Source organism: Sinocyclocheilus rhinocerous, unplaced genomic scaffold (genome assembly GCF_001515625.1).
Source record: "Sinocyclocheilus rhinocerous isolate Xijiao unplaced genomic scaffold, SAMN03320098_v1.1 scaffold69, whole genome shotgun sequence".
Taxonomy (NCBI): domain Eukaryota; kingdom Metazoa; phylum Chordata; class Actinopteri; order Cypriniformes; family Cyprinidae; genus Sinocyclocheilus; species Sinocyclocheilus rhinocerous.
Genome location: NW_015667272.1, coordinates 133,776 through 146,897, shown reverse-complemented (window position 1 = coordinate 146,897; position 13,122 = coordinate 133,776). Strand labels below are relative to the sequence as shown.

The following is a 13,122-nucleotide window of genomic DNA, read 5'->3' as shown; positions in this document are numbered from 1 at the left end:
TTTGCCGTCAGCATTCAGCAAATACGCATTTATATAATTTAAACAAATCTTTGAATGAATAATGAACATTTAATTTCACAAACCTTGCAAACTTAGTCGAATCCAGCTGTGAGATCGTGTGAAGTGTGCATTTGTATCCTGCATGATCGGTGTTCTCTGTGTGACGGTCGGTCCGTGCAAATTGTATGCTGACAGGAGGAGAGTTCAGCTTCACTGAAGACGTGCGATCGTAAACTCGTGATTTCTAATTATGCTGCGCTTCATGCTTTTGCTGAAGTGTGCATGTGTATCCTGCATGACCGCGTGTTCTCTGTGTGACGATCGGTCCGTGCGAATTGAATGCTGACAGGAGGAGAGTTCAGCTTCACTGAGACGCGCGATCGACAAACTTTAAACTCGTGATTTTAAATTATGCTTTAAATTTTGCCCGCTGTCATATTCATGTCATTTTCACTGTGTGGTGTATGTAAAATGAGTGTTACCTTGGCTTTATTTGAAAAAATATGATTCCCAATGCACACAAACTTCCCAGAATACTGAGTGCCCTGTTGGTTACAGTGTTTACTTCCTTTTTAATTATACTTTTATTAAATATTTATTTATTTGTGAAAAATACTTTGTCATCTAAAGTATAAGTATGTTTATTTTACACATTTATTTTTAATCCATTTTCAAATTGTTTCAAATTTCTTGAATATTAATTAAAATAAATTTATATGGCCACCGGCCACCCTGCTTTCCAAGATATCGGCATCGGCTGTCAAAAAACACATATCGGTCGACCACTAGCCATCATGCCTTGATTGTACATTATCAGTTGATAAAAGCACCACCTATTGGTTAGAAAGTCATAAAAATCGTTTTAAATGTTCTAATACAGTAATACAATTATTAATTTTTGCAAGCTTCACTTTTTTTAAATCCAGTCTTCATCTGTTTGCTTAATTGTCTTCACCTAAATGAAAAACAAATCTCTCCATAACAAATCTGCTGGTTAAGATGGCAAGCAAGCATTGAGGCTATATCTTGTGAAGTTTTTGTGAGCCGACAAACTTTTTATGTATCATTGTCACAATGCCCTGAGAATATGAAATAAATTTGGCTAAAATGTCTAAAATTTTGAATAAGTTAATTAGCATGTCTTTTTCTTCATTTACTGCTGGGCTGTGATCATATAAAGTGGCCAATAATTGCATTTTGCCATTTGCAAGTTGTATTTTGGTATATTTGATTTGCCCATCCAGACCGGTCATGATTAGTGATTATTCTCCCATAAGATTTTTTTTATCAACAAAAGCAGTTGTTTTCTATATTTGTAACATGTTCTTGACATTGAAACTTACTTAATGTAGGGGAATGCAATGAGAAATGATGATTCTAAAATTGAAAATTGTAAGTTTTTTAAATCACTTATGGAAAATGTACATGTAAAACTAACCCACATTCCATTTCATCACATGGACAATGAAAATGTGTTCATAATTTAATCTTGTCATTAAAAACTGAATTTTATGCCCTTAAACCTATGTAGCATCACCATATAAGCAGCTCTATTTCATGTAATTTCAAAACCAAACTACACTGGGGCATGTTTTAAGTCAAAAGTTTTAAAAGACGTTGCTGCAGCACAATACATGCTATTTAATAATAATAATGAAACATAAATAAAACTAAATCATTGGTTTGTTTTGCAGCAAGAACATCAGAAATCTGTTATACCAAACAGAGATCAGACTTTCAGAATTTTTTTTTTTTTACAAAATATGACACATGAAGAGAGCAAGAGATCCAGTTCAAATGAAATCCCGAGAATCAAGGCAGCAATATTTTGTGAACATGTATGAAGATTTAGTATAAGGCACAATTAAGACATAAAATAAGACTCATTCTTGAATTGACAAATGTATATGATTTTTCATGATACATTCAACAGAATGGCCGTTGAACTGCAGCTCAAACAGTATCAATTAAAAAAAAAAAACACTAATGTTATTATGGTTGTTATTCTAAGACCCCTTCAGTTATACTGTAGTATATTACCTCATATTCTTAACAGTTTTGTTCTGAAAAATATAAGATGATGAAAGACTTGGATATGATCACACATTCCTTAGAAAATGTAGTGGTATTGTTAGTGCACATTATTACATTGGTTAACCACTGGAACCAATCAACCTTACCCATACAGGAAAAGGAGACTGCATCAAAATGACATTATGACATGTGTTATTACAGATCGGTTAGTCTGCATGCTTCAGGTCATAATTCTGTTCCTTCAAAAGTACGACATCAACTGTGTGTACACGGAGAAAACATCATTGAAGTCAGAGCCACAACATCAACCACTACCTGAACTGCTGCACACGAGAAAAAGAAACACAGAAACATTGATATTGAACATTCTTTTCTTGAGAGGTGGGTAAATTAACATTTCTTTTTATTTATTTTTCAAATTTGTAAAATGTACATAAATTATATTTGACGCATAACCGCCGAATGAGTAATTCAGTGAACCTCTTTGCAAAGGGAAGGAACATAAGTTAAGAGATAAAGGGAAAAAAAATAATGACAGCACAAGGCATTCCTTGTTGAGATAATTTTCAAACAAACATTGGTCAGACATTTTTCTCCAGCTGGGAAAGCAATGTGCTACTGAAGAGAGGTCATCACACACCTTCATCATTAGAATCATCCCATGTATGTATTTGTAGGGAAATTAAGGATACATATTCATTGCCCCTTACCCAAAGGCCTTCACACCCCATCGTTTCATTCCAGTAACCCCCAACCCTCCCACGTCAAGAGGAACAGAGACGAAACGGGCACATTTATGACGTGAACGTTCACAAAAAGTGCAGACAGGATAGATAACTGCTATGTGTTCGCTTCACCTGGGTGAAACTTTCATTAAAACTGGTTTCTATTCCAGATACAGACCTTTTTTTTTAAGTGCAGATAAAGACCTTTTAAAGAAATAAACGTGGAATTCAGCCACATGCTTTTCAAATATTAATCATATATTTAATTGATATACATATATTGCCAACATTGGCACGTTCAATATTGCACACAGTAATGAAATATAGCACTGGGAAGAGAAAGAAAAAAATCAAACGTTGTGAAGCAAAGTTTCCAAAATGACAGATTACGTGAAGCAACACTGAAAAGTTAGAGGAAAGGGGGAAAAAATCCTGGCCACACCCCTCGACTAAGCTTTTGGTCTGTGACAGTGACACGCTACTGCCAAACTACAGAGAGGCTTCAGTGCGGAAGTTTACCTCATACCAAAGGAGTTTGTTTAGAAGCACTAAACATCCTTTTGTCTGGCATGTAGCATCTAATACATTTTCGTCAAGGTGAGGAAAAATGCCTACGTGATTTCTGAGTCACTCTTTGTGATCAGATTTGCTTTTGGGCCGAACAGACCACGAGTTATGCAATAGCATATGGGAGGGCCAGGGCCAAACAAAACCAGACGAGAAAAAGAAAGGGGAAAAGAAAAAAAAGAAAAATGAACAAGAACCCAAACTTAGATCCAAAGCCCCAGCCAGTGTATAAGCATGCGGAGTCTGTAAGGCACCAGGTTGTTTAATGCTGAAGAGTATGCTCCCCAACAAGTTTCATTAGGGTCAGGGTCTCCCAACACAGGTCCTCAAGGGCCCCCATGGAAAAAAGACTTTCGTTTCAAAAGACTTGTCATTGATGTCTGATCAAACAGTCAAAAGAGTTGATATATTATCTTAGTATGTACACGTACTTCTCGGACAACTCATTCCTTAAAAGAAAAACAAGTATTAATTCAACAACCTGACCAAACATTACTGATGTTATGGACATTGGAACCATTACAGAGATGAGTCCTTGAGGACGAACATTGAGAAATCCACCTCAATGTGGCTGTGTACAGGTTAACATGCAGCTACAGCATTCCTTGGCGCCACTCATCCTCTCATTGGTAGACTGATAATATATATATATATATATTTCTATATATTTCGTTTTAAACCCTTTAACAGATTGTTTGTCAAATCCCCCACTAAAAACGTGGGTTGTTTTCTTCTCCACTGAAATACATCTGATTCACAAAATCATACTTTGTATGTTTTTCTACATGAGCGTTTTCATACGTTTCTGTGTATGTTTGTATCGAGGGGTCCGGTTTCATTACAAAAAGGTTTTCGAGAGCTCATTCTCTTCTGTTGTCATTGCTTTTACTTAAGTACCTTTTTTTTTAATACACTGTGCATGACAACGAGACACAAATACATAGCATATCATCTGCAGGACAAGAACTTTAATTAAAAAAATACACTGGTAATACTACTCAGAATGTTTGAGAAGAGGTCGCCCACCGCCTCTGGACGCTTGCACACAGCGACCACTCGCTCTGCTGACCCCTGTACCTCTGTCAATCAACAGGTTGATATTTTCCCCTCCCATCAGGGTTCCTATCTAGCCCTCAGGTGATGCTTGGAATATCTAGTGGCATGGCTACCATGACAACCTCTTCAGATGATTCGAAAATTTGGTTTTAAAAAAACTAAAACATCTGATTTGTGCTGAAGTCATTAGCTCACACGTAAAGGAACCGCTTCCTTGTAATCTCGGCAATAACTCCATTGCAAACACTTTTTATAATATCTTGGAACGTGTACAAAAGTTCTCGGTTAATAAGGGGAAAAGAAACACTCAGTTCTGTTGTCGTCAAGTAGGAAACACAGTTCATATATAATGTTATTACTTGGTTTAGCAGCCGCTTACTGTATTAATGGTGGGTAAGTGGATGACATCCAGCGATGGGTGGACTGTCAGTCTGTGGAGGTTTGTATTTTTTGTGGGTAGTGCTCCTTTGGAGTTAAACAGTTACTTATCTTTTATGTATCTCTCTCTCTTTTTTTACAGCAAAGTACGTAGAATTTATTTTTAGGTTATTCGGATTATTTTTTGTATGTTTCTCTCCACTATCAATCCTCTTCCCCGTCGTCTCCGTGCATCTCCTCTTGTTGCTGCTGCTGAAGCTCGCATGCCCTTTTTTCCCGCTGCTTCTCTTGAATCTTTTTCATTTCGTCTGCGTATTTACAGAAAGTGCTGCCGAATTTCGACCACACTTTGTAGGGCACTGTGATAGAGTTGCGATAGGTGGGCTTGACTTCGCTTACCCTCATGAACACCCCGTACTTATTGGAGCCCACGTCAAAGAAAAAGCGCTTGTTGTCCACAGTTAACGAGGTTCCCTCAGGCAGCTCCGCCGGCTCGTCATCCACTCCGTAGTCGTCGATGAGTTTGGCAAGCGCGTCGCGAAACTCGATAAGTCCCTGGGCTGGAAGAGCGATGGTCTGGCCTTGCGTGGATCCCAAGCCGGGCCCCCGGTTGACGGTCTGCCGGATCCTCAGAAAGCGGCCCCTCTGGTTCTCCTTCAGATCCATGTAGTACTTCCGATTCTCCCGCACCAGAAACTCGCTCTTCAGCGCCCGCCGCGGCTCGTCCTGCGCTATGTCCGGATTGCTCGGCCCTAACTGGGCATAGTGCTCGATGAAGTCCCCCAGGTAGTCGCGGAACTCGACAGCCACAGACATGGAGAGAGTGAGGCGGCTCTTGTTTCCCCCGGCCCCGACTTCTGCTATCTTCAAGAAGCGGCCTTTCGCGTTCTGCTTTACGTCTAGATAGAAGCGTTTGTTCTGGATGTCAACCCGCTTCGAGGCGAGCTCCTGCGTCTCGTGCTGCAGCCCAGAAGCCGAGCCCGCCCCTCCTGTCACTGGGTGCATGGAACCGACACCCGGGCCCGTGGCTGCTCCTCCCTGCTCACTTCCACTGTCTCTGTCCGCCATGATGCTGCCTGCCTTCTCCCTCTGTCTTACTGCAAGCCTACTGCCAAGCAGCCACGCCACTGCTCTCGCGAGATCTGGGTGAGGAGAGAAAACGAGCGCTGTTCAGACCTGTGCAGAATCCGAATAAATTCTTCGTATAGAAGGTCTAACACTGCAGCCGCGCTCTCTAATAGCACATTATGTCTGTCCTGGAAGATGACGATAAATTCAATTCAAAGCGAAAGTAAAAATATCAAATGATTGCGTAATGATTGTGCTGCCTTCACCGCGTATCTTAATATAGAATATTTTTCACTCCTGTCAACGTATTTTAGTCTAGGCTATATGTAGTCGTTACTTAAGCCATTTGCTTAAGTTTCGTTGTCCTTTAAGTTCTTATATCCATGTTTAAAGCTTAAAAAAACAATTATTAAACAGTGGTTAAAATGGTACGGGAGATTAAATGTTGCCGAAAACAGAAAAAAAAAAGTTTTCTATATGCGAAGTGATAGAAATTGATATAAATCTTAATGATATCGCTCACGCATCCCGCTGGTATTTAGCCTACGAATATTTAATAAGAAATTTTGCTAAATTTAATAAACGTTTCGGAGCAGACCGGTTGTGTTTGGTTAGGCTTTCATTTAGTTTATCCTTCACTTCGGCTTTTTTTGTCATAGCAAAAATAAAAATAGTTTATTGGAAATATATTTTTTGCAGATGCATTCGTATTGATGCACTGATGCAAATTGCATTAAATGGCTATGATTTTGAGCTAATAAATAGCTCAATTCAGTATTTGATTCCTTCAGCTTTTAAGGTGGTTGAATTTTATTTGGGTATAGAGGCGTGAGTTATTACATATTATTCAATTTTCTGTAGGTTTATGTTACGCACTTATCTAGGCTATGCGAGTTATTTTCATCCAGTAGCCTATTATTTAGCATACGTTGCTGTATGCATTTATACCAGATGCAACTTATTCATTATAATCAACTACATACCCAAATATTTGTTGTTTTGTAGTTGTTCAACCTTTATCATCGAAAAAAATCTCCCTGTAAAAAATAAGCAATTAACGGAGGTTTCTAATTAAATCAAGCCTCAGCGTCGCCTGCATGTAAGAATTAAGGAAGTTTGCATGTCTGAAAAGGCTTTTGTGATATTGTACTCAAGGCCTGTTTGAAGAAAATGATGAAGGCCTAACAGTTGAATTTTAGGATTAATATATATGTTTTCAAATGTACATTGATACAGTTGTGATGGATGCTTTCTTACCAAAGCGGTTAAGAGTAATATGTGTTGTATGACCGTTTCATATAAGCAGGAGAATATATCTCGACGTACTAAAACTAAACGTGGCGTGCATATTATAAGAACACTGACGCAGTTCGTCTCAATATAGCTGTAGCGTTTCTCAGATATTATATATTACAAAATACAAAATATTTATTTCGTAAGCATAGGCAAATGAGTAATGGGTTTCTGGTATTTGTATATTTATTTAAAAAATACTAGATTAAACGAGTAAAATAGGCTAATATAATTTACTAAAATATGTAAAATGCATAGCCATAATGTTAATCAAATCTACATGCTTTTGTTTCTTTCTATTTTCTTTGTCAATCCGCACAAAAACCATATGATTAATTAAAAAATGTTTGGCAATGTTATACAAAATTAAAAGATGATTTATTGGTTTATAAACATGCTTTTCAAAGCAAACTGTTTTATAAATGTAGAAATGCCTCACTTTGATTTCGATTTGTATTAGTTATTAGATTATTTGCGTGTTTTCCTGTAGTTTTAGAAATATTGCCCATATTTAAACCCACAGGTAGGCTATTTTACAAAAACATTAAAACAAAAATCATTGGATAATTGCAGTAATGTTTAGAATTAATTTTCTTTAACTTTATTGAACTGCTATGTAATTTAATTGAAATTGTAAGCATTAACCCTGGAAAATAAACGTTTATTATTTTTTTCACGAATCCAAGAATTGATTCTCTCTAATCATTTAGTTTAGAAAACATTTAAATAATTTAGCAGCGTGTTCTTTAACAATTAGTACAATTGTGGAAGACGTATCGGATTTGATAAGCAAAACGCATTTTTCAGAGGCGGGATTGCACATTGAAATATTCTGATGCATCTAATCGTACCTTTTTACTTTCATAAATGAGCTGTGGACGTAAAAAAAATAACACCTCGTCATTAATAAACAATCTTGCCCATTAATGTTATTTTAATCTTAAAGTTTCAACTATAATACCAATGCAAGCTATAAAAGAAAGAACAAAAAGTTCAAATATAAAAATCCCCTAACTCAAAAGTCTGCAGTAACGTAGATTAAAATTAGATATATAGAATTTATCTCCTTTTAAATGCGTATAATTTAGATAAATATGTTCACTGATTTATGCCTTGAAATAGGCCTATATATTCAGCATCCATATTATTACAACGGTAGGCTACTATAATAATAAATGTTCAATTGAGAGAGCCTCGACATGTTTTCCATGCATTTTTCCATGCATTTTAGTGTGTTTGTATCTTTGTGCGAGAGGTAATAAACAGGAAAAAGGCATATGCATGCAATTTTCCTCAGTCCTCAGATTAAGCAATGAAGGAACACGCAGCGTTTATGCACGCCTTGGAACAGAAACACTGAAAATGACTGAAATTCAGAAATGCAATGATTAGATGGAATGAACATAAATTACCAGACCATTTATTTGTTCAGTGTTTAATGATTCTCTAAAGACCGAGCACACGTCGAATACAAACAGCATTCATAAACATCGGGCCTGTATAGTTATGAAAAAGTTTTCAAATGTATTCAATTGCTTACACGTATCAAGTCTATTCAAGCATATGCTTTAATAAATACACATTTATTAAAGTCTAGTCTATTCTAGCATATATTTTTAATAAATCAAGTGCATGTCTTTAATTGAAGAGATTTTAATATAGGCTATAATAAATTAAATATATAATAAATAAATGCATTTAAACAATGTTTGCATTCCAGGCAAGTGTCTAAGATAAGTGATTTTCTTCCTGATTAAAAAAAAAAGGTATAATAATAATAGGCTAATTATATTACCTCGGGCTAAACATAAAATATTAGTGGTCCCTAACTTTGTGTGGCCTGTTGCTTGCTAGAATGAAGAATGTCTTAACTGGTTATTCTTAATTGTTGCTTAACATTTGGTCATTTGAAACTTCTAATGCACGTGTAAACTCCTTGACATGGGCCTAACACAAGTGACAGTGCGTAAAAAAAGACACTGAGTGAAGGAAAGAGGGACCGTCGACTCCAATTCATGATCGTCACTTAAAGGTGTGCTTGCTTTTGGTTTAAGGTGAACTCTGTAAGCTTGAACTCATAACGGTATGTCACAGTCACACTATGGCACACTGGATTTGCCGCAACAGACAGACAGAGTCTGACAGCCTCGCTGTCTGTCAGCACTGGAAACAGTTAACGAGTTTGCGCAAGCAGTCTGTGATATCTGCCCACGGCTGCGAACATTAATTCCGTGGTTGTTATACTGACAAAAAACAAGTATACCGCGGAATACCATGGCATATGATCGTAAAGTGCAGTGCTGTTGCCAAAGTCGCAGACCTCCATAACGAGCGACGTGGTTCGGCATATCTTACCCCGCTCAGTCTGTAGGCAGAGCGTTAGCCCCTGTGCAAGCCCTTCGCAGTTCAACTGTCAAAAACAAAGATGAAAACCTGTAAGCCCCGAAGGCCTACTGTAAACACTGTCGCGGTGCTGCTTCACCGATGCGCAGTTCACAAGATGGAAAGAAAGAGCGAGTCGTGGCATGGAGACGGACGCACGCACGAGCTCAACGTGGAGTCTGATGTCAGCACGCTCAGCTGGGGAAACGCAAACAGCTCTTGCGCCTCGCACTGTTGCTTTCGAGCTATTGCAGCTGGACGTGCTGTTTTAGCTGTTTTGATATTGCAGAATACTTCACATACATCTCATATGAAATTTATTCCGAGTATTTGGCGTGCTGGAAGCTGCAAATGTCGTAGAATCTAAAACTAGAGTCACGATCACCTTTTTTCTGGGTTGTTAAATTAGCCTAAGTGTGCATGCGAAAGTAATATGCACATGTGTTTTATTATCTTCCTTTATATGTCACAGTGGTTATAAAAACAATAAATAATCAAATAAAAATGTATTGGTTCTATCATGTAACTTTATCATGTGAGTTCTATCAAAGTGGGTTGTTTTAAATAACCCTGAAGTATGCCTACTTCACTTGTCTAGTCAACCTATGTTATCTAGAATTAATTTGCTGAAAAACGTATGAATGTAACCTGATGAAGTTTTTAAATCTTCTAAGTCAACTCAGTATTTTTTTTTTTGGGGGGGGGGTATTTTCATATCATCTGATATGAACAAATGGTTTATAGAGATAGGATCACGTGTAGCCTAAACGTGTAATGGTGTCACGTGTACACGTGGACTGTGTCATGACTTAATTTTCGGATTAATTTAAAGTGGTTGTACCGTATAAAGAATCATTTCGTTAAACTCATATTTTACTTTGTAGTTCAGTGTAGTTTGGTCGGTGGGAGGTCGAGGGCAGCGCTGTTTCAGAACCATGGACAGTAACCGCCGAGTCCTGTCCCGCCACTGCGTTTCTAATGATCGATCAGTTTTGAGTTTTGTTTTTAGCGAGTTGGTGTAGTGTGCCTGTGTAAACTACAAGTAATAAAGAAACTTGTAATCCACCTCCACATTTCTGAACCACTAACGTGAAAATCAAGAAGTGTTTAGGCATTGATTTCATTCCACAAAAAGGGTGCGTTTATGTCGAACTTTTGTTATGTTGAGCTTTTAACATGCGATATTATAGCCTAGGTATTTTCTTAACACATCAACTAAAAATAACATTTTCGTCATCTTTCGCTGTTTTTGTATTAGACTGAATAATTATATATAGCAATAAAGGCATTTATTATATTTTTATATTATTTTTATATTTGCGTTTTTTATTTACTTATTATATATTTTATATATTATTACATTTTATTAAAAGTTTTAAATGAATGTAATGAAAATATTTATTAATTAAATACTTTCTTTCAAGATAACCCTTTAAGGACAAGTGTTTCCTCTTTTAAATTCCTTTATACATGTTACATATACACATTTCGTACATTTTTATAGCAATTATATGTTTATTAGAATGTAGATGTAGACAGTGAAGTCGTTCATTGGTAGTTTGTTTGTTCACAGTGCATTAACTAATGTTAACAAACACAACTTTTGATTTTAATAATGCTTTAGTAAATGTTGAAGTTAACATTAATAAATGCTGCAAAAGTATTGTTCATTCATAGTTCATGTTAACTACACTAGTTAACTAATGATAATTAATGAACCTTATTGTGAAGTGTTACCATTTATATAAATGTATCTGTATAGCCTACAATAAAGCCACAATACCAACTATCAATAGGACGTTTCCGGCAGACAGCAAACAGTTTTATTGATCACTGAGAGAGCATTGACTTGGTATGATGTTGGTTCAATATGAAAATGACATTTTAAAAAAATAGCTTAGATGTAGTAAACTACTTTTGTCATGTTGCTGTAGCTTAGCTTGCTACATTTCCCAGGGCTGTAGCTTTGGTGTAGTGAAGCTTCATTTAATGACGAGTAACTGTTAGCTTAGCTCACTACATTTTCCAAGTAGCTTGCCCAACACTGGATTTAAAAACATTGTCATTAATCTCTTTGTAGTGTCATGACGTTGCACATGCTAAATGAGCTGTAAAATTGCCAACCCTTTTATTTTTAAATGCCTATCTATACCACAACGTTATAATTACTAATTTAACTTGATATGGCACAATGAACCACTTCAACACTTAAAGACATTCCTTGTCTAATAGAATGTGTAAAATATATATTTACATTTCATATATCTCTGAAATCACATTTTTAGGCTATTTAGGTCCTGTCAGTTAGGCCATAAACACTATAGCTTGGTTTATTTATTTATTTATTTTTCTTAAGGAAAGCATTCAGCAACCTACAAATAAGCAGTGAAATCTCAGCAAGGGTCAGTTTATGAACTATCACCACTGTGCCTTGTTCAAGACCCCAAGTTACTCCAATTAAGGGACACTAGTCCTGGACTACTGTTTTGTACTGTGTGCTGTTCGTTCATTTAAAATTGAATAAATTAAAACGTCTGAGGGACTACAACTTGCGCTATTTATTACCCATGATTCCCCACAGTCATCTTACAAGTTAGAAAGGTGTTGTGGCTTCCTCTGTGTGCGCACAGAACAGCAGATGTCGCCCTTAGTGAAGTTGTAGCTGCGCTCCTTTGCAGATCCACAGGTTCAGCTTTCGTTTAGTACAGGATTTAGGTTACTTTATGTATCGTTTCTAAACGGTTAAAGTCTAATATTGATATTTATATTCTCCTTTCAAACATCTGATGCGTGCCAAGTATGTCTATAAATGCTTTACCATCTTGTGCACATATTTTGCGTTTGATACAGTCTGTTGCTACATTCGTGATGTTCCTTCATTTCATTTGTTAAAAATGTTCTCATTCGTCCATGCATCAGCAATGCAACGGATTTGATGCAACGCCTCACTATCATTTTTTTTCTCTGAGGCAGAACGGCGAATGTGACCTGAATGCAGGGCATGATTTAGTAATGGAATGAGACGCAAAACTCATTCAAAGCTCATTCATTCGCACTGTTAGCAATCGCGCTCAAAGCAGCGCAAACCTCTGCGGTGCTCTAACGATTTACAAGGAGATTTGAGGCGGGCGCTTCCCTGCACCATACATTTTGGTGTTTTTTTTCTTTCTTTCTTTCTTTCTTTTTATTTATTTATTTTATTTTTTTAATTCGACGAGGATTGGCGATGGGAGAGATCATGGATTGACCATTTTTCTCGGGGTGTCGGAGACTAAAAACGCACACGCCGGCGCATGGGCGTTCGTTTCAGCACCCCAGCCCTGAATCTGCCGTTTGTGCGGGGAATCTTGCCCTGGTAGATTGGGGTGGCGGATAGAGACGGTGCGCGAGGGATACGGCAGCGTTTTGTCGCTACGAAAGTGGATTCTTACAACGTTTGTGCTGAGGGGATATCGAAAGTAGCCCTAATAGTTTACTGCAGCATTTCACATTCGACTGCAGTGGAGGATACACAGCAGCCAGTGGCGAGTAGGGCGCGCTCACCACTGCAATTTCGGGGCAAAGATTGACTGGCGGCGTCTTGCGGATACCTGGAGGAGGAGGCAGCGTCCACGACTTT

At 37.3% G+C, this 13,122-nt stretch overlaps 1 protein-coding gene across 1 annotated transcript; it reads right to left on the bottom strand.

Annotated features, from left to right (window-relative positions):
* Positions 1-4,205: 4,205 nt before the first annotated feature.
* LOC107733501 (transcriptional activator protein Pur-alpha) lies at positions 4,206-9,639 on the bottom strand. Its single transcript, XM_016545145.1, has 2 exons — positions 9,477-9,639; positions 4,206-5,902 (listed from the first exon to the last, which is right to left on the bottom strand). The coding sequence occupies exon 2, from the start codon at positions 5,826-5,828 to the stop codon at positions 4,965-4,967; it is 864 nt and encodes a 287-aa protein (XP_016400631.1). The 5' UTR covers positions 5,829-5,902; positions 9,477-9,639; the 3' UTR covers positions 4,206-4,964.
* Between the last annotated feature and the right edge of the window lie 3,483 nt (positions 9,640-13,122).